Raw genomic sequence first — 21,022 nt, 5'->3', positions numbered from 1 at the left:
AATATATAAAAAAAAATAAATGAAATCTTAATTTTTTTATGAACATTCAGTAGTACACATACTTCCAAGTGCTTTTTTCTCTCTTCACACTTCTTTCACAAGTACCGATGCCTTACAGGCGTTTTCTGAAGTTTGTCTTTTGCAATATTAACACGTTTAGTGCCATTTTAATGAGAAGAATGGAGCTGTGCAGTGATGCTATTTTTATAGTCTTCCAACTATTCTATTCAATTAATTGCTATCTTAAATAACGAGAATGTATATCTTTTACACTACATTAACAATTGTTTTTTTAGTAGCATAACCCTCTCAGGTGAGCCCTAAAATAGCATCACCGCACACCTTTGTGAATGCAGTTCCATTAAAAATTTTGACAATTTATGAATAATTTTTTTAACGACCCGCAACAAATTAGATCAATCTTCCATAACCTGGGTTTTAGTAAAGATATTCAATATCTGATTGTATATTTGGAATAGGTGTGAGATGTGTTACATCAGTGTATAATATGACAAGTATACTTTCATAAATATGAAAATTTCTCTAAAACCCCACAATGAGGTTCTACTGCATATGTTCGACTCAAAACTATTTAAATGGCACGCCTCTCCGATTAGAATTGGTGTCAATCCCCAAAAATCACTATTCATGCACGTCTACTAGCAAAGCAAACAAAGTCAACTCACCTCCACACCAAACTTGTAGAAAAAGAAATTGAGCAAGTACATAAGGCACTGACGGATGCCATCGTCGGCATTAAAGCGGTTGACCGAGGCAAACACCACGCCGGGACGTGGCTCTGGAAGCTGGTGACGGGCCCGTGAGAAGCTTTGCCGATAGCGTACCATGGCGTGTGCCGAGAACACAACAATCAGCATAATGTAGCCCTAGAAGACAAGGTGAAACCAGAGGTACCATCACTAAACCAGACAGCAATGCTATTGACAAGACTTAGTGGTAAGGCGTACCTTGCAGTAAGACGTGAGGTTTGAAGTCTTCTCAAACCCTATCCAAATGCGGTTGTCGATAGTGGTGTTGAATGGTGCTGGGAAGCCGGTCATGTTACTGGGGATGCCAATGACGTCCTGAAACAAACCTTCCAGGGTCACCAAACCCAACTCCCATTTGACAGAGCAAGCATGTAGAGGGAGTTTCACCCAACATCGGCCAAACTATTCCTGCAAAAACTATGCATTCCACAGAAGAGCAATTGGTGCCGTATTACGCACTGCCAAAGGAACTATTTAGTGGGTACATAGTATTCCAGATAATTCATAATTTTTAAAACAAAGACCCATGTATCCAATAAGAAACTTGCTGAGCGTCACTGAAAACCACTATAAATCGGTAAATATTTGGAGGGCGTGGGAAGCATAGATGTTTCGCAGAAGTCACTGCTTGTGCTACAGGAGCAAGCCTGGACAAGCGAAAATGCTGACAGTAAGAAAACGAAAAGCTGCACAGGTGCACCCAAGTTGGATAGATTTCGAGATCCAGAAAAACGAAGCATGCACTCCAAATGTTTCTCATGATGCCCATCAAATTTCCATTTGAAACAATGTTTATTTTCTCTGGATAAAAATTTACTTGATTATACTAAACGCTATTTAACTTGATAACTAGACCGTTGATAGTGACAAACATATCAATCTTAGTGCTGCGCAAAGCACGATAAAAATTCTGGCTGATGTTCAATGAGACGCACCCCCGTTTTGACATTTTGACTTGACTTGACTCTATATATGCTGATCCATTAGCAAATCAGATTTTCAAATCAGGAAAAGAATTTGAGAACACTTCCATAACTTTTCATCAACTGAGTTCAAATTAATCTGGATTTTACGGAGTGATAAAAAAAAACATTATGCTAAAAAATGTGTACTAGAAGGAAGTGCACTCTGACTCCAAACTGCAAGCAAAATATACACGCCATCAGTCCTGACCTCCAGGCGTGACCTAGAGGTGCACGGACCACACTCACTGTGCAGTTGGTGGACCAGCCATACTTGTCGACAAAGTTCAGCTGATAGATCATCTTGGAGAGGAGCAGCACTGAGGCCCACACAGAGCAGCAGTGGACAAGGAACAACTGGAGCCAGCGGAAGGGAAGGGCAACCACCGCCAGGAGAACGAAAACAACGTGCACGGCACACACCTGAAAATGTATCCAACAGCTGACCTCGGGGTTCACGTCTCAACGCACGCCCGAAAGTACAAGCAGCAACCACTTACGTCGTAGATGGCAAGGCCGAACACCGCCAGCAGCACTCCTTTCATGGTGTGAATCTCGAGCAGTCGCCAGCCAACTTCGGCGGCCTGCGACAGGAACCGACCAATCCGCTCCAGAGAGATGTGTGGACTGCCAGCTGATGAAGGCAATCGGAAGAATGCACAAGCTCAGTCCACCGCAGAAGCAAGTGGGACGCCCCCAGCTCCTTTCTGGTATTGACTAGTAAAACGATAGCAGGTCACGCTAGTTTTTAAGCAGGCCTGGTGCAGGGAGTTGCAGGGATTAAATGTGGCCCTGAACATGCTTACTTGTTGTAAACAAAAACCTTCGACAGCCGAGGTCGTGAAAGTTATCATGCTCGGAAGCCCAACGCATGTTGGTCTCAGCATTGAGACGGGTTATGACAAATGAAGATTACAACATGAAAATCTTAGGACACTAAGACAAAATTTCCCAATTACCCAAATATCCTGCAGAAAAAGAACTGTAAGAATTCTTTTGTAAGGAAGCTTTCTGCATGAGAGTTAGGTTTGTGTGGGAATCATTCCATTTATGCTGTTGTAAAGAGCTCCTGAAACCTTTGGCCCTCAAAAAAAAACAAAAAAACCCAGCCCTCTGAACGTTATTGCAGCAAAACATGCCCAGACACACCAGCACTATACACGCTACGCAGGAACGTGGGATTGAATGGTTCCTAATGACAGATCAACAGACAGCTAAAAAGGCAAAATACCAAGAAGTTTGGCGCATTTGAGAAGCCCCAACGCCGGAAAACCACGGAGTTCCTTGGAGTTTGAAAATCCCGGCGTGGTGCCAAATCCAAGCACGGAAGGTAGGGCAAGAATGAGAGTGACAACCCGGAAGACAATGACAATCAATGGTGATATTAATCCTCAAGCATAAGAATGAATGTTGTTTCATTGTTGGCTAGTGCCACTTACTGCAGAGCTGAATGCTCAATCGTGCCGTCTTGCTCATCACACCAAGATTAGACTCAATATAATTGAGGAATAAATATTTTTTCACTAAACTATCGCACCACTCCTCTACATTCTGTTCCGAGTAAGGGAAAATTTATCTAAAAAAAAAGTTTTCAGAAACATGTCGGGTGGACTCAAGAAGCAATCGCCAAAGTCTGCTGCAACTTCGGGCACCGGTCCAGTTCTGCGAGCCAGGCACTCACCCTTGGGGCTGCAGAGCACATCCGCCATCGTGGTCCCCGGCCCACAGCCGGAAGGCACCATGGTGGCCGGCGTGGCCGCATCCTCCGAGTCGTCCTGCGGGTGGGGGCCGTCCTCGACGGGAATGGACACGTCGTGGTCTCCCGGCAAAGGGCTGACCCGTGACCGGCTCTCGCTTGACTCTTCCTCCCGGCTGGGTGCAGGGCTAGAAGGGAATGCCCATTGCTCCGAAAGTTCTAGGTCGGAGAGAACTGCCCGTCTCTACAGTATATCCCTAAGGACCTGTTTATAGGTCCTTCGTAACGTCTCGAACACCATGACGGTCACGTGACCATTGAGGCCACATCGCAGACACAAAAGCCCCAAGAGCTGCCACTACAAATGGCACGTCAAAGCAGTCTCAAAATTTGGACGCTCCAAATAGGTAAAGAAATCTTCCAGAAGAAATGGTGCCTCCACCCGAGTCTGAGTGCAACTTGCGCTCTCCATCTGCTTTTGTTCACACCTGATGCCAGGCTATACTCCATTTCAACTGAAGTCCAAGCACTAACACTGCTACCAGTGAATGGGGCCAATGAAGCTTCTCGGAAAGTGCTAGATTGCAGCATTTTTCTGGCTTCTCTGTACATGTTTACCGCCAAATGATCTAATCAGGCTCGAGCAAAGAATGTATCATGGCGGCCTGCGCATTTCTGTGTGTGTTGCACTACCTTTTGGTCCCGTTCGGACTTACACTAACACATCAAAATCTTTTGAAAACGATGCCTGGACATTACCCTCAAAATTCGAAAATTGGGAATTCAGTAATTGTGGAGTAAAAAACAATTTCCAAATGCCGAATTTGAAGTTCCTGCGTGATCCGCACCAGTGGAGTGACGTCAAATTTTGAGGGCTCCTGAGAGTCGAGTTTCTTTCGCGCTTCCGCTCCAAAATGTGACTTCGCGACCCGAAGCGAGGAGAGAAGGGCGCCGGCGTCGCGGGAATTACCGTACCAGGAAACCGGTTTCCTGCGTGAGTGCCGTGCTGCCTATCGCTTCGAGCAGATGACGGTGCCCCGGCGGTGTCACAACCGAAACTACGATACACAGACACCAAAACCCAGTTGTTTTGACCGTTTGACGATTTCCTGTTCGAAGTCTGAGAGGTCGTCGGGCACCTATAAAAGGCCATTTCGTCCGATTCCCCGACTCACCGATCACCCTCTGCTACATGCGTCGAGCGCCGCCATGTTTTCCGAGGGAGGATAAAATCCAGAAGGCAACATCACAACGGACTTCGATATTTGGCATTTGAAAAAGAAGGGCCGTAGTGCATTCGCGATTGTGTTAAAAAACATGTTTCACGATTGCCGTTATTAAATGTGATAGAATTGTCACCTACAAAGCTTCTAAATTTCATGATTTTTGATGTCACCAATCAAAATAAGCGAGGAGGTGAGGAGCGGGAGGGGAAAACAAAAAAAAGGCGAACGCGCGCGTGAAAATTTTTTTTTTTTTTTTTTGATGCGGTATTTTTTTGTGTTTATGACAACAATGTGCATAGTTTTAAACAATAAAAAGAAAAATACGACTTTTGGGGTGTCAGTGCCCCTTTAAGATGAAACAGAGTATAGCGCAGTCGGTAGGGTGCTCCCCACTAGTCTTCAAGAGGTCCCAGAATCAAAGCCCGGACTGGGCAAATTTTTTCAGCTGCACAACGATCGTCTAGGGGGGCAAGATGAGCTCCAATTCGGGTGGAAGTGTAATTTAGTCTTTGAAAGTGATCAATCACTTTCAAATGCTTCGCTGTCAGAGTGCCAGACAGGTAGATACCAATACAGCATTAACAAAAAAAGTTCATCAATAGATAAAAAAAAACTGCTCGATTTAGCTCCATTTCAGATTCTCGTGACATTGCAGATGAACAAAGTGTATCCACCATATGCAGCTAGATTAAAGAGAGTCCTCCTCAAACACCGACTGGTTGGACAAGCTTGGACGCCTCCTCACCGGTAGTTGTCTTCATTGAGAGTGATGAACTCCTTGTGAAAGTAATGCAGCTGAATGATGGTTATAATGAGGAAGAATGTTGGTGTCAGAAGCTTCAGAAACAGTGTGCCAGGGTCCGACTGGTATACCTCCAGACCAATGTCCTTTTGACTGCAAGCAGAGAACAGTGCAAACCTTGAACACGCTCTGCTGCATGTGGTTCGAGTAAAAGTAAATCTCAGAGCAACTCTACAAGGCACAGAAGATGGGGCCTTTTATGTTGGACAAGGACCAAGGAACAAATGCCCGGCACATTTCGAGACAAAAGTACTCACATGTCTTGTGGAATGTGCAGGTAGGTGCTCCAGTACTCTGGGAATTTCTCAAACTGGTACGTGTAGATGAGGATCAGCACCAACATTGAGTAGATGATGACCGTCAGCCAGAAGCCATACATTACTTTGATCCACAGCTGGTACGAAATCTGGAAACACAAGAGGAATGTGAGAAAGTCCAGTAACAGATAGCTACTGCTGCTGAGCGCGAGTCTCCCAGTCCCTCCGGCCAACCGGACATGTTGGTCGCTTCCGAGGAACGCCTGCCACTTGCCTGAAACACGAGGATGAAGAAGAGGAAGAGCAGCATGTAGGCGATGCGGTAGAGCACCACGTCCGTGCCTCCCAGTGAGATCACCATAAGCATGATGGCCACCACCCAGATCCAGTAGTGCGTCAGCCACTCGCTGATCAGGCGCCCCAAATGGCGCACACGCAGCTGGGTCCCCATGCCCAGGCTGCTGGTGGCTGTGCTCATCTGCCGGCGCAGCTCTGCACACCGCCCCCACCCAGTCACACGCGGCAGACCCCATTTCTGCGCAACCAGCTGGCCCAGCAAAGCCAACCGCTATGGAATAAAGTGGCCATGCGGGCGAGTTGGTTCATGACTAGTTAGCACGTAAAAGAGCCCGCTGTAGAAGATATATACTTAACTAAAGTTGCAATGCAGGCTAGATATGGAATACAATTATTCATTGCCACTGTACAGAAAGATTGTCGAAATCTGCCACATTTTGTGATGAATGCATCTGTCAGATACCACAGCGGTAAATCTGTGGGATGAAATTGAGTACTACAAGAAAACCAACCAAAATATGGTATAAAAAGTAAGATAAACGCCTTCTTCGGATACTAGACCACGAGAAATAAGTAATTTGTCCCGTTTTCTTTTTTATCTGAATGCAAATGCACCTACAATGCCAGCTCTCATCGCTTATTACGTTTCCTTAGAGTTTAAACTTACCAATGCCAGCTTCCGGAGGTGCAGTCTTGTGTTCGATGTACTGGCGTAGTGTAATCCAGAACATCACAGTAAACAGAATCTGTGCCAGGAAAGAATACAGCACTTGTTTGTAAGGCCCAACCAGAAACATAAAACCAGCAGGTTTTAATTTTAACGACACCAGTAACATACTAGTGCAACCTAAGGCCAGCTGCATGTTACACTAAAAGACTGACGGAGTCTATCTGCCAAGTTTAGTCGGGAAAGAAATCAATGCTCGCCAATCGAAGAACCAAGAGACAATGGGCCCACCTTGACTGCCAGGGGCTGGTAGGAGTTCTCGTGGTACTTGATCAACCCCACCTGAGCCAGGTTGACCGTACTCAGGTTCTGCGGCAGTTCCTCATCCGTCAGGGCCAGGCTGTACAGGTATTGCAGGAGCAGCAGCAGCTCCGCATATGCCACCAGTGCCGGCGATGACCGCAGACAAGCCAGCCGCGAGCTAGGGGCCCGCCGGAGGGGTCAGACCTCGATTCAAGATCGCTGTCTACGAGCACAGTTCAAGGAGCACTAATTTATGTTGGTAGGGAAGTTAAGCAGCTGCCACCAAGTAACTGCCATTGTAGTGGCTGCCATTCTAGTAACTGCCATTGCAAATCTAATCGCAACAAAAGATGAAAGAGAAGCCCTATCCCCCTCGGATCCTACTGAAGAACTACTAAAGCTAAGTTTGTGTTTACCTTGAAATTGTTTTTTTCTTCTTTCTAATTCCACCAAGTCTTCCGACTGGAGAATGAAGTATTTGCAAATAAATACATAAATGCCATATAATATCGCGGAAGAGCGAACTTCGGACAAGCGCCCACTATAAACATTTTCCAAGCTTGGGAATTCTGCAAATTATACATTAAGCACCCATGCCTAGATTAACCCAGTTTTCAGTGAAAGTGGGCTGGGTGCTCCCCCAGTATTTTAGAGTAAATAAATGTAACCATCTAGAACATAGTAGGATCAATATTTTGTAAATCCAACCAATGAGGAAGTTTCTCAATATTTCACAGGTATAAAGTCAAACCCGTTTATAACGAACAGCACGAAACACTAAGATCAGTTCGATATAACAAGTAATTTGATATAGCAAAAACCATTTACAACGAACTTCCACGATGCGTTCGTTGTAAGGCGGGCCGCGGGAGCTTCTCGTTCTTTCTCCATCTCTTCACTTCCACCTTGTAAAAACGTGCTAGAAAGCTTTTTTTTTTTTGCATGCGTGCAGTTTTTTTTTGTTTTTTTTATCTTCCCTTCAGAATTGCTTCTCTTCGTAAGCAAACGCTTTATGAAGATTTTTTTTTTCTGTGCGTGCATGCAAAGTGTATTTTTTAGCATTCTCTCCCCTTCTGAATCACTTCTCTTCGCTCAATTTTGTTTGCAACTCGAGTTTTTGGAATTTTCTTTCTTTCCTACTTCTTTTATTTTGGGGGGGGGGGGGGGGGGGGAAGGGACAGGCTAGAAGACGATCGTTAGCGAGTTTTGAAAGCCTTTCCGGGAGAATAAAGTTTGATATAGCCAATGTGTTGTTCATTATAAAAGGTACTTTTTACATGCATTTTTATTTAAATTTTTTGTGAGTTTGATATCGACGATAATTCGCTGTACGTGGGTTCGTTCTAAACAGGTTTTACTGTAGTATAAACCTTATCATCGCTTATCATTCGAGTGAAAAAAGCTGAATCACTGAGCTGTGGACTCATGCGCAGGGTCTGATCTACTGCACAGCAGACAAACAGCGCATGCTCACAAGGCGTTCCACAGCCCAGCAGACAAAGATGGCAGCACAAAAGGCAATTTTTGCAAAGGTCTATAGCAGGGGTTCTCAAACTTTTTGGCTTCGCGGAACCCCAGGAAGCTTCTAAACTGCCCCCCCCCCCCCCCCCCCTCCATATTTGCCAACCGAGAAGCGACAGATGCATAATTGTAGGCAATTTTGCTTGTGTTGCTTCCCATATATCCCCACCATATCAATTGCAATGTCAGTACAAAGTGAGATGAAGGTGCTTTGCATGGTCCTGCCGCGCAGCCTGCGGCATGGGGGGGGGGGGATGGGGGTTGCAATTTGGGTGTTTGTGAAACCCATGAGACCAGCTCGTGGAGCCCCTGTGTTCCCCGGAACCCAGTTTGAGAACCCCTGGTCTATAATACTGCCCTCCATTTGCAAAATTTTACAAAAGTTGTGTTCTCATAATACCTAGGTTGCTCACAGTACCTTGCTTTGGCAAATATTTCCAAGAGAGTACAGATAATATTTTGCAGACATAGCAGGGACGTGCCCCCCAATCCAGGTTCCTGCGCTCCCAGTGAATGCGGACACTGACCTGGGCACCATCCAGAGCACGCACGACCACAGCAGCAGAATGAAAGTCAGCCACGAGTGGTAGGTGATGCTCCAAGCCATCATCATGATCAGTGTCACCACGTAGCTGCCTCGCGTTATCAGACGGCAACCCTGCAGCACAAACAAGTCACATTGGAATTTGCCTCTCAGAAGTCACTTAAAGGTTTCAATTTTTTATGCCATTGTGTTTGCCTATAAATAATTTTTAAGGAGATAATATGAATTTGAATGGCATCTTCATTCAAACAGTCCTTTTCATTCACAAGATGAAAATTGCCCTTCGAGATGTTCACTTATTAATGCGAAAGCATCAACTGTCTCATGGAGCGAGCCAATGTCATCAGTTTGAAGCGCGAAAACGGCACCTTAAATCCTTTCTCCAAGTGGAGCCAGCTCCCAGCTATGAAACCACGCGAAAAGCCTAGACACGGCACCTAGTTTCCCCGATCCTAAAAGAGCGGAGTAAAGCCGATGTTTTTTCGGCTTCGGCTCGAGTTCGAATTAACGAGATTCGACTGTATCATAACTTAATCTATGGGCTCTAAGCATGCTAAAAAACTTGCAATTACATCCAAGGGCAACCGATTTCTCTATTAAAAATCTAATCAAAAATTGTTTTTCTGCGCTGTGGCGCAGAACACCAGGTGGCGCCACCGGACGGGAAGGCAGCAGGGGAGGGCACGCAACAGTCTATCACAAGTGACGGCTTCCCGGAGGACTAATTTTTTGAAGGCGCACATATTCGAAAATTTAGTTCACCGCAGGAAGGGGGACGTGACACAATCTTCGATTGGATTTTTAATAGGGAAATTGGCCGCCTTTGAATGTAATTTCGGGTTTTTTAGGATGCTTAGAGCCCATAAACTGAGTTATGACAACAAATAGACAATCTCAGAATCCACTTGAGTGCCCCTTTAAGAGACTCTGACAGAATATTGTGTGAGAGAGGATACAATAATATTGCCACAACAAAAACAAAGCGAGTAACAAAGCACTGGATGCACATAACTAGGGTGACCACCTCCCTCCTAGCGAAATGCGGGACACGCGGGGCAAGGGGGGGGGGGTTAGAGGAAATATATTAACACGCACACAACGAACCTAAGCTCTGTTAAGGCATTTATTACCCTGCACGGTTTATACACCTGATAATTGTATTGCAGCAGTTAAACTCAAATAATTTCCACTCCCACTGATATATTTGTTTTAATGCCAAACATGTTATTTATTGTGTCGAAGTTGAAAACATAAAAATCAACGATCTTAGAACTCAATGCATGAAATGGCAATAAGAAACAGGAAATCTTATTCGAATTCTTGTTTCCTGCCAACGCTTACTTTTATCAACATGGTCATACACAATGTTTTAGCATTGTTTTTTTCCGACCGATGCAAATGCGGCTGCCTTCACTAAAAAAAAATATCTACAGCAACCTTTTCGCATTGACGTAGCAATTTGAAAATTATTGCAATATTTCATATTTAAACTTTTGGCGAGCAATTTTTCTTACGATATTTGCCACCAAAGGGAGAGGCACAACCACGCATGCGCGTCGAATATCCTGCAAGAACGAAGGTCGCTTCCCGCAATGCTTGGATAGAAAATAACATATCATTGCGATTCACACGATTACCATGCGACCTCCGCACTTTCCCGTGCCCCTTTGTTTGGCAGCACCATGAGTTGCGGAGTGAATTTTACGACAGTGTGAAAGGCGGGACATTTTGATGATTTTCGAATTTCTCGCGGGACACGAGCCCTCAATGCGGGACAGTCCCGCGAGTTGCGGGACGGGTGGTCACCCTACACATAATGTAATATAAGACACAATTAACATTTGTGAGTAAATGTATTAGCTACACCAAGCCAAAAGTACACAGAACACTTGACAAAATCTTGGTCAGCTTCAAAGCCTCAATGTTGTTCAATCTGTCTGTTCTTATGATGGAATGTGTCCAACATAACGTCAAAGGGGAACTAAAAGGGTTTTTATGTTTGTCTTTTTATAGTGATAATCTAAGCACTCTAAACATCCTAGAACACAAAAGCTGCTATCGCTTACGGTCAATTTCACTATGAAAACCATTATCTGGACTTTTGCATAAAAAAAAAGGATCACGTTGTGATCTATGATCAAATTCAGTGCTGCTAAAGTTTACTGCTTGCAATTACGCAAAAGCATTGGCCTTGCCTGGAGTCCAAGCATGAATGCAACATGGCGGCCGCTGGGGCCCCGCTCAGGTGCACTGCCAGCCATGGTGTCGTCCTCTGCAGCCATGGCACCAGCCACGTGACCCCCCACACAAGTCACGTGTCCGACGTCTTGAGAAGACCCGCCGCCGCTGCTCATTGGCTCCGAGCTTTCTTTTGGTGCCATGCTCTGGTACGAGCGGCCCACATGATCATTGTCCAACAGCTGCAAATGGTGTCGTGGTAACCACAAAAGTAAGGCATTGTTCTTTGTGCTTTCCATATTTTCCCCTGTATGTATAGTACACTCCAAACGAGTTACCTCTTGCAGTGAACTTTTGTGGAGCTAAGCACTTCAACGAGAAGAAAAGCACCAGAGACTGGGACCAAGGAGAGAAATTCATCTTTAATGCAGGAAAACGGAGAAATATATACCTTCTACTCGGTGATGTACTCAAATTCTTTTTGCTGATAGCTCTTTGTTTGTCTCACCTTCCTTGTCCCATTCTCTGGCACTTTTATTTTCGTAGCAATGCACCAACTAGCCCACCTCTCCATTCTAAACATTTCACATGCAGACACATCATTCCAAGGTTATGAACCAGCGTGGATCCATGGGCCACTTATTCCGGATCACAAGTTCCATTCATGCCAAATATTCTGGAAATTGAGAGATGAATAGTTTACCGGGCGTTTGAAATGTTTTTCTTGCTGCAGAAATGAGCTATGCACTGTCAAATGCTCAGTCTCTGCCCAAATAAAATGCACGCTAGCAGTTGTGACCAGACGCTCACGTTTCGGCTCTTACCCTTTGCCGATTCAAAAATTAGAAGCATTGTTGGGAAATTTTCAACGAGAAACTAGGGCCCATTCTGGTAGCAGACACCGTTTAACTCCATATGTCTGCGAGCTCCAACTTCCGAATCAGAAAACAGTATGCGCTGAAACTTGGGCAACTGGCCGCAACCACTAGTGCTACATCTGGGCAGAGACTGAACGCTTGTCTATGCAGTTTACTTTTTCAGCTAGAAAAATGTGCAATTCTTCTCTCCCAAACACCAGGCATTCCTGATTCAGCCTATAGCCCTAAAATTGTTTACAATAATCCAAGCTGAGACTGACAAGAAAGGACATACAAAAAAGATTTCAACACCTTGGGAGCTTGGCACTTTTGCTTACAGGCGAGAGACTGGCACTCACATAGGGTTACTGAATCTTTACAACCCCGTTTTGAAAATATGAGCAGCATTATCTTTGTCCGATCCACGAACGACCGCACTTTGCATTATGTTGCAATGAGCCTAAAAGGTTGTAGTCAAGACATTTTGGCAAGAAAGACAATAATCCACATTAAGCATGGCTGGTAGCAAATCAATATTCACCTTATATTTCAGCACTGCTTCATGACAGCTATATCAAAGGGCATATGCTTCTAAAAGAGTGGCCCAAGTCAATTTTTTTTTTTTTTTTAAACTTAAGAAAACTAAATGAATAGTTAAAACTTTCTGCATACTCATCCCAATACCGGGTGCTTCAGCAAAGGCTTTCAAAAATCCCTAAAAATAGGGTGGTTGAGAAAAAAAGACTCTTTCCGGGAGCAAACTGCCAGCCACGGCGGACGTCAGGAATTGCAAGATTAACTCATATTTACTACTTAACTTTTAGAGCGGTAGCTGTTAGTGCCCCAGCAAAAAAATGCTGGTGTATCAACTCGAAACTCACTCTAGACCACTGCTCTCCCCGTCGTTCCCCTCTGCAGGCCACCGCTGTTCTCCAGCTCTCCATGTGATCACGAAGAGTGCACTCTCCGCCTCCCCATCGTGCTTGCTACATCCCCGTCCGGCGACGCTCTCCCTTCCCCCACCCCTTCGGCAGCCGCCATTGCCAAATACCCACCCGCTCCCTTGCCACCCTACTGCTGCCGCACAGGTTCCATTCTCGCGTGCTCTCTGTGCCTCTAAAGAACAGCTCATATACATACTTTCCCTTCTTCCACCGCAGGCACAAACACGGGTGCCCCCAATCTAAAAAAAAATGTTTCAGCTAAAAAAGAAGCAAGTCTGTGTACTCCAACACACGCGACATCTCGCACAATCGTTCCACCAAATCACACACCTCCTCGCACACGCCTCCTACACCAATTCCACTGAAAGCAAAGAACCCATGGCAAACATTGTACAGCACACTGGCTAAAGGCAAATCTCCTTCAATACGCCTTTCCACAATGCAGCAGTTAGCGCCGTCAATCGCAGCACACTGTGTGGTCGTTTGCAATTTTTAATTAGTGAAAGTAAACATAAGCTTCTAATGAGAAACTTGATAAGCCCCTTTGAGCTATCCGGGGTCGGTGGTCGGAGCACGCAAGAGCGAAATCTTTAGTGCTTCACGGCATTTCTTGTCATGCTGTGCCATCTCGGGGCATGTTATATACAAGAGGAAACCGTGGGTAGGCGGTGCTGTTCAGACGCCCTTCTCTTCTTCCCTGGAAAGCACACAATCTGTGCTTGCCAGGCTGTCAGCACGATCAAGCTTGTATCATTTTTTTCTCAACCACGCTACTTTTGGTTTTTCTTTTTAAAGCCCTCAATAAAACAGTCTGGACATCTGAACACCAGACCTAACATCTGACTACACTCTTCCCGTGACTGTCAGCCAGGAGCAGTCATTTCACTGCTCACCAGAAGCTGCAAGTCAAGCCTCCCAATATTATCACTATTCTCGCAGTGAAGTTTTATCCACAGAGTTCAAAGTACAAGCTCACAAATGCAAGCAACAACAAGGCCTGCTAAAGACCATTGCACAACTAGAGAAAAGGTTTGTGGTTGACTCTGGGTCTATGTTGCGGAAAAAATACCTTTTCCCCTTCCATGGAAATTACCTTCCAAACTCGTGGCATGGGGGGGAGGAGGGGAGTGTGGAAAGGAACACAACTAGGAGGGATCTACAGCTGGGCTGAAAATAATTTGGTATATCAGCCTCGAAGCGCCCACATAAAATCTTCTCATGAAAAGTTAAGAGACAAAAATAAACTTGGAGCCACTTTGAAGGACCCTCTTAATCATTCAAGTAAATGCCCAACTTCGAGGCCATCTTTTGTCACAGACATTATGTTGTCTACATGTTAGCTGGGTCCCGTCAAGAAATGCCACAAGGGAAGCATGCGTTGCATCCACAGTCAGGCAGGTGCAGGCCATTGACAAGGCAAAAGAACAGTGCAATGTAGCAAAAGCATGCAGCAGTGCAGCTGTGATTCAAGTTTGAGCAGCAGTTCCCATGGAAGGACCTCCAACATGGGTGACTATTGTCTCAACTCTAATTTCTTCGAGCTCCCAACCAAACAGTGACAAAGTTCGCCACCAAGAGACAGATGTCCCCAAATTAAAAGCAGCCTTAGAAGCATCATCACTATTGTTTCCCTCCAAAAAAAAAAAAAAAAACTCCAATGCCATGACATGCCTTTATGTCATCCCTTTTAAGCCTGACAATGCAAGCTTGTCTTCCATAAAAGCCATTCACATGCTTTTTAAGTTGTCTTCTTTATTTTTTTTCTCTGCTTACGAGAGATGCCAAGACCAGTGCCTTAATTAAGTCACAAATATTACTATGCAATCTCATGCAGGAAGTCCTTCAAACAGAAAAATTCTCAAACAAAAAAGCCAACAACCCAGATTAGTTTACGTACTGGAGCCTTCTGGTTGGCGTCTTCGTCTACTTCGGCCTACCGAGCACATCAACGCAAAAGATACGGCGTGCCCCAGGGAAAGGAGGGAAGAAAAGAAAGGAAACTCACGTTAAAGGCAGAACCTGGAAGAGCCCATAAACACGGGAGAAAGGCAGGGAGTCTCGGGAGGAATCCCAAGCAATCATCGAGCCAGAACAGCACGTTTGTCGGAACTCGGCCAGTCAACCGGGCAGCTCAGTGGTTCAAATACAGATGTACGGGGGCGGCTTTACAAACTGTTTTTTCTTTTTAAAAAGCTGCAAAAGCTACACTGATGCGACCTATGCAGACAAGTTTTACGGCCAGGGGGGCTTTAATTAGTAAAGGTAAACACATGGTTCAATTAGAAACTCGCTGAGCATCATTGAAAACCAGAAAACTTTAGAAGGACTTGGTGCCGTGTGTGAGAAGCGCGATGGTCTGCTCAATTTACTACTAGTGCAAAGTGCGCAGGGCCGGCGGCGTGCCCACATGGTTCTTCCTTTTTTTTTAATGTGCATTTTCACACATCCAGCCTTGCCCCCGCAGTAACTGGAGTGTGTTTTTCACGTGCCCCAAATATTTTTAATATTTGCTCGTTTGGTGGTTTTCAATGATGCCCAGCAAGTTTCTAACAAGAACCATGCTTATTTTTACTAATGAAGGAGTTAATTAGCAAATGGTGGTTAGTTATCCGACGTATTGTGACAATTAGCCCCCTATATCGTGTCCTCCTGGCCATATAGCTCATCCGCAGAGACCACAGCTTTCAGGGCTACACCTGTAAAGCCTAAGAATAAACAGCTGGCAGCCCCAATGCCCTTCTGGACCTGGCGGTAACTCCCGATGACCAAAACAATTATTTTAAGAGTCGACCATGGATCAAATGACTGCTTGGTGGCCCTGCCTAAACCAGGGTCGTGCAAACCCAGACTCCAGAGGCCCTCCCAATTTTATTTCTCGTAGCCTGGCAAGCACTAGGTTCGTATAGTGTATCACAAAGGCACAAAGAAAAACCAGGATGCAATAGCAAGCAGAATTCTTTGGCACAGTGAAGTGACATAGGCATTTCTAATACTGCACCATAACACATGGTACCTTCGGGACTTGTTTGTATAGAGCATAATTTTACTACTAGTGCTAAAATGAAGCGAAAGAACTCGACATAAGCGACAAACATCCCTCAACAAATCAGGGTTGAGACTCTGGCTTACCCTAGGGCTATTTGGATCGACTCTGCACATCTCAGCAAGAGCAATATTGCAGCCATGGTTTTCAAACTGTTGCAAAAAAATAATCAAGCATATATTCTCTTCATTTCATGCATAATTTTTCTTGAATATTTTAAATGGATCATTAAATGTGTTTTCTCAATTTTTGTAGTAAATACTACCGCTTAGACATGATCACCAATGTTCACAGTATTTAAGACACGCATCCATCTTTAGTTCCACGCACTTCCTGTTACAGAATGCACAGCAGAAAATCAAGCAGCGCTTTTTCCTTAACTCGTGAACAGAAAAACATGTCTAGTGTTTTCCTGGCTCATGCCTGGTTTGATGATGCTTAGTGCACATGCTGTGCTCCCGACATTGTTGTTCGGCAATTTCTGTCACGCATTAACCCTTTGAGGTCATGTGTCGGATGCCACTTAACAAAGGAATATTCATGTTGCGATCAGGCCGCCCCGCCCCGCCCCGCCCTGCCCCGCCCCGACCCCCCCCCCCCCCCCCCCCCCCCCCAGTCTCATTTATGCTTTGCGACCAATTGTCGCGTACACCTTGACAATTTAAACTTGTACCATCTCTCATCAGGAGCGTAAGCATGATGCCGTTAATTTTTTAGCTTTACATTAGAAACTGACTTTTTCTACTCTTTTCCTCTGGACGAGCCAAGTTTCCCTGGCACATTCTCACATTGTTTATCATGGCAGCTTTTTGCTCTATTTGCTTTTGACAGAAAATATTTTAGCAATTCAAGTAAAAGTGAAGGTGGCTTAGCGAGAGGACAACCCTGAAGAGAGCTTTGAAAGTCTGTGATGAACCGAATGATTGTAACAGTTCTGTAAATGAGCCTTATGGACATTGCCATTTGTCACAGCTGACACCCACATGGGTGCAGAACAAGCTTCTGAAACTCCTCGTTGTACAATCCAAGAACCCAACACGTGTTTCACAGACATTTAGGAAATTGGAAACAGCGCACAAAAAGACGAAGACAACGAGAGAAGAGCACAGGACAAGCGCTTGTCCTGTGCTCTTCTCTCGTTGTCTTCGTCTTTTTGCGCGCTGTTTCCAATTTCCCAAGTCATAAACCAACTCGCTTGCATCGCCACCTTAATACGGTTTCACAGACACTTTGATAATGAATTTAATTTTACGGCCACTAAGTAATTGTATTGTTTTTAGTGTAAAATAATTCTGACCCGGGGGCCCAACAAGGCGAAAAGTTGCACGACCACAAAAGGTTAATTGAGCACGTACGCAAACCCGAATATTCGTCGACAGACCAATTCTTACTCTGTGCAAGCAAACCGGCGATGGATTTTGCTGTCCGATTCGTGAGACATTCAGCTGCAACGCTACTGACAGCATTCGGAACTAAGTGAATCCCAATAAAGTTAAAAATGCCACAGTGAAAATCACTATTCTGGCTCCTTGCCCTCATATTCTAGTTCGCCGAATGTCCCACTACACTACACGATATGCTCTTAGTGATATTCCATACGATATCATTTCATGGTCCCTTTAAGGATACTGTTGACAATAATGAGATTTTCAAAACCAGTAAGAGTTTGCACGGCCCTGGCAAACCAGATACTATAGCCCAAGTCTGACTTTCCGAAGGCAAGACTTTCCCGGTCCTAAAAAAAGACTAGTATACTATTTGGTGAAGCAATTCAAATGCACAATAAAAGTTGAATACTAATCGCAATAAGTTCCAAGAGAGGAGAATCGTGAAACGGAAAAAGCAGTTCCATTTTTAAATTTCTCGTAGAAAAGGGTGACGGTAAGAATGTAGAGGCATGTGCATTTTGCACAGTCGTAATCCATTCCTTAGCAGCAAGTAGTAATGCCCAAAGAAAAGGGGACATAAAACAGGTATGCATAGGCAGAATGAACAGGACGATACAAATACTGTAAGATACATTCCATCCAGGAACTCTGAACAGCCTTTCGGAAAGTATTAGCAGCACGGCATAAAACTTGGGGTCAACGCTCATGCAAGGTAGAAACCGAGTCTCGAAAATCGCTATACTAGTGCATCAGTGTCCATATGAAGAGCAGCATTCAATCATCATTCCACTCCATTGGGGCATCAAGCCTAAATCGGGTCGGCCATGCATGCATGCAGTTTCGCATGCATTATTGGCAACACACACAAGCCTGCACTAAAACTGCATTACCAATTTGATTGAGGTTTTTTTTCAAAGACATCTTTTAAGTTTAGATGCCCGGCTGTCGGGAAGAAGGTGGGTAATTTGGTGTTGTCGACATAAACCGACGAACATATGCCGAATTTATTTTTCAGAATATGAAAATGTCAGTATTTTAGAGCAGTATGGCACAGCTGATGGGCGTTTTGGGGGGAGGGGGGCCATTTCTGTGCAACCTTGCGACGCACTTGTGTGTCGAGTTATGTATCTCCGGGACTGCCCCGTCTTATGCCCACGGCGGGGTTCAACAACAGGCATACTTTTGGGGATTATATTTTTGTTCTCCTTTGGGACCTTCGAGATCAAGTTTAGACGTTTTTTTTATTGTCAAAAAGGTCATATTCCTGAGAAATAATTTACAGTGTCTTCATCATCAAACAAATTAAACTGTGCATTGCCGAATGATCAGTCTCCACCCACATGTAACACTAGTGGTTCGAAACCGATACCAAAGTTTCTGAATTAACCACTATCTTATTTAACCCCTTGGCTATACTAATCACCAAGTGTTATTCGTGCTGTCCATTAAAGAACAGGAAGCCCGAACACGAACCTCGCTTGGGTTACGGTTTCGAAGCTTGTTTTGTGCACGGCATACCACTATTGCTCCATCTCCTTCAGACTATTCGGTTGGTCTCGACAGAGAGTGAGAAAGCCGACATTACCTCAACGTGGAGCGTCACATTAGCTGATAAAGAAATGAACAAAGTTTTACTTGAAAGGGACGACTGCACTATCTTTTCCGGTCACGAGTCTTGCCACCAATCTGACGACATTCGGCAGTTCGCACAAATATTAGATCGAATATTCACTCCAGATGCTATATTTGTTGCTCTCCACCTTCCTGAATGTTTCCAACAGTACGACACAGTAGCAACTACTGAATGAATGTATCGGGTGTCGAAGAATCAATAGAGAGAGCAACAAACAACATCTGGGGGCCAAGGGAATGTTTGATTTATTTTTGTGCAAATTGCAGATTTAGAATACAGCTATGTATAATAGATTATGCAATGGGTTAAAAGTTAATCAGTGATTCCAGAAAATTTAAATGATAAAATGGCGGCCAACCAATCCCACAAATGTATGGAGCTGAATGGCATCAACTGCCGGAAACGGGACCCATTTTTCCATCCAAATTTCCACAAAATCAACATTAATTTCCAGAATAAGAACACTGTTCCTTCAAAAACTTTGGCATGCGCTCTGGACCACTGGTGCAACATTCGGGCCACGACTGAGCGTTCGGCATAGAGTAGTTTACTTTTGTCGTGAAAAAAAACTCTACATTTCTTTGAGAACACACTGTATGAGGGCATTTTCAAAGTTTCTATCGGGGCTAATGACGAGATTGAAGCATTCAATCAGTTTACCATGTGCATGAAGTATGCGGGGTTTGGAACATGGTACTGTCTTTTGGCGCCTACATTTGACTGTTCCGTCGTTAAATTAATGTTGCACACGCTACTGTGCCAAAAGAAAAAAAAGCTAGTTTATGAACTTATTTTGTTGGATTTTAAACCCTATAGATAGTTTCAGGATTTCCTACCTTGTATACGACAGCTGCAAACTCCCCATGACAGCACCATGATAAACAAGACAACTTTCTAATATTCACCCAGTCCTCACAAAAAGACAAGCTGAAAATATTTCTTTTTTTGATATGCTACACTGGCAGCCGTTGGGTTATTGAAAGGTGTGCCTCAGGATATTTGTTTTAAGAGCTCTTCTAGCAGTAGCACAGGTGTAGGACACTGAAATAAAAAACATTATTTTCAAAGGGCTTATTTGGGACACATTTTTCTTTAATTTTTTTTTCCACAAACAAAACATTTTGCACAGTATTTATGTTGTTAGACACAATTTAAGTGGAGCCTGCCCTAGGTCCCGCCCAAAAACGTACACTCCGTTTCTCGACTCTCATTGGTTGGAGAGATGAATGAACTGTGTAATGTTTGTTGCAAAATAGTTTCTCCGTGCCGCGGTAGTTTTTATTCAAGGCATTTTATTTGAGAAGCAATCCATATGGACAGTCGTCACTATTTTTAAAAATATCACTAGACTATTTTCCGTTTTGGTTCTAAACGATAACAAACATGGTTGCTGGCGTTTGAAGTCAGCACTTTCCCAAATTGCGAAGCTCATTGAGCTTGCCCATTTTTATGAGTGCGAGTCGTTTCGTGTTCACCAAGGTGTTTAGAGGAAGGCATCGTCAACCAAGTTTGCAGAAAACAACTGTCGCAAGTATGCGCCTTCGGAAGCACTGTGCAGGTGCTCGTTTTCGTAGCGGGACTGTCCTATGCCTAAAATCCCACGTCAACAATGTTGCTAGATTTGTTTGTTTGTGTGCGTTGATGCTGAATAAACATGTTGGTTTTTGTAAAGGCGGCCCCGCTGCCTTTAAGGGAATCATGGTTTCAATACCGAGAAGATATCTGAACAGGTAAGAATTCGCAAGCCAATTGGCTGGAAGCAATCGGGCGTTCGGCTCGCATCAAGTTTGTCCAGGTATGTTCCCGTCATGTCGCTTCAAAAGGCAAGTGGCTTTCAAGTTCTGCAGTGAACCTCACCTGCCAAAGCAAATATCATTAGGTTGTGTTGTAATTGTGCGTCAAGACGCTCACCCAACTTGCTCGTGGATTCCACG

General features: G+C 44.4%; 1 protein-coding gene across 10 annotated transcripts in view; it reads right to left on the bottom strand.

Annotated features, from left to right (window-relative positions):
- The window catches only part of LOC8036305 (piezo-type mechanosensitive ion channel component), an 82,264-nt gene that overhangs the window by 39,494 nt on the left and 21,748 nt on the right, over positions 1 to 21,022 (bottom strand). For 3 of the 10 annotated variants that reach the window (XM_040207901.3, XM_040207903.3, XM_040207902.3), the window contains exons 9-22: positions 16,154 to 16,219; positions 14,922 to 14,957; positions 11,241 to 11,465; positions 9,029 to 9,159; positions 6,969 to 7,158; positions 6,678 to 6,756; positions 5,988 to 6,205; positions 5,714 to 5,862; positions 5,400 to 5,549; positions 3,414 to 3,616; positions 2,233 to 2,366; positions 1,982 to 2,155; positions 969 to 1,085; positions 687 to 887 (exon numbers count right to left, since the gene is read on the bottom strand). In XM_040207901.3, coding sequence (XP_040063835.2) covers positions 687 to 887; positions 969 to 1,085; positions 1,982 to 2,155; positions 2,233 to 2,366; positions 3,414 to 3,616; positions 5,400 to 5,549; positions 5,714 to 5,862; positions 5,988 to 6,205; positions 6,678 to 6,756; positions 6,969 to 7,158; positions 9,029 to 9,159; positions 11,241 to 11,465; positions 14,922 to 14,957; positions 16,154 to 16,219 — 2,073 coding nt within the window. The remainder of the gene's footprint in view (positions 1 to 686; positions 888 to 968; positions 1,086 to 1,981; positions 2,156 to 2,232; positions 2,367 to 3,413; positions 3,617 to 5,399; positions 5,550 to 5,713; positions 5,863 to 5,987; positions 6,206 to 6,677; positions 6,757 to 6,968; positions 7,159 to 9,028; positions 9,160 to 11,240; positions 11,466 to 14,921; positions 14,958 to 16,153; positions 16,220 to 21,022) is intronic. The other 7 variants (XM_040207906.3, XM_040500097.2, XM_040207905.3 and 4 more) reach the window with 3 other exon arrangements.

Source organism: Ixodes scapularis, unplaced genomic scaffold, assembly GCF_016920785.2.
Source record: "Ixodes scapularis isolate PalLabHiFi unplaced genomic scaffold, ASM1692078v2 PGA_scaffold9__187_contigs__length_104089568, whole genome shotgun sequence".
Taxonomy (NCBI): Eukaryota; Metazoa; Arthropoda; class Arachnida; order Ixodida; family Ixodidae; genus Ixodes; species Ixodes scapularis.
This window is presented reverse-complemented; position numbering and strand designations above follow the sequence as displayed.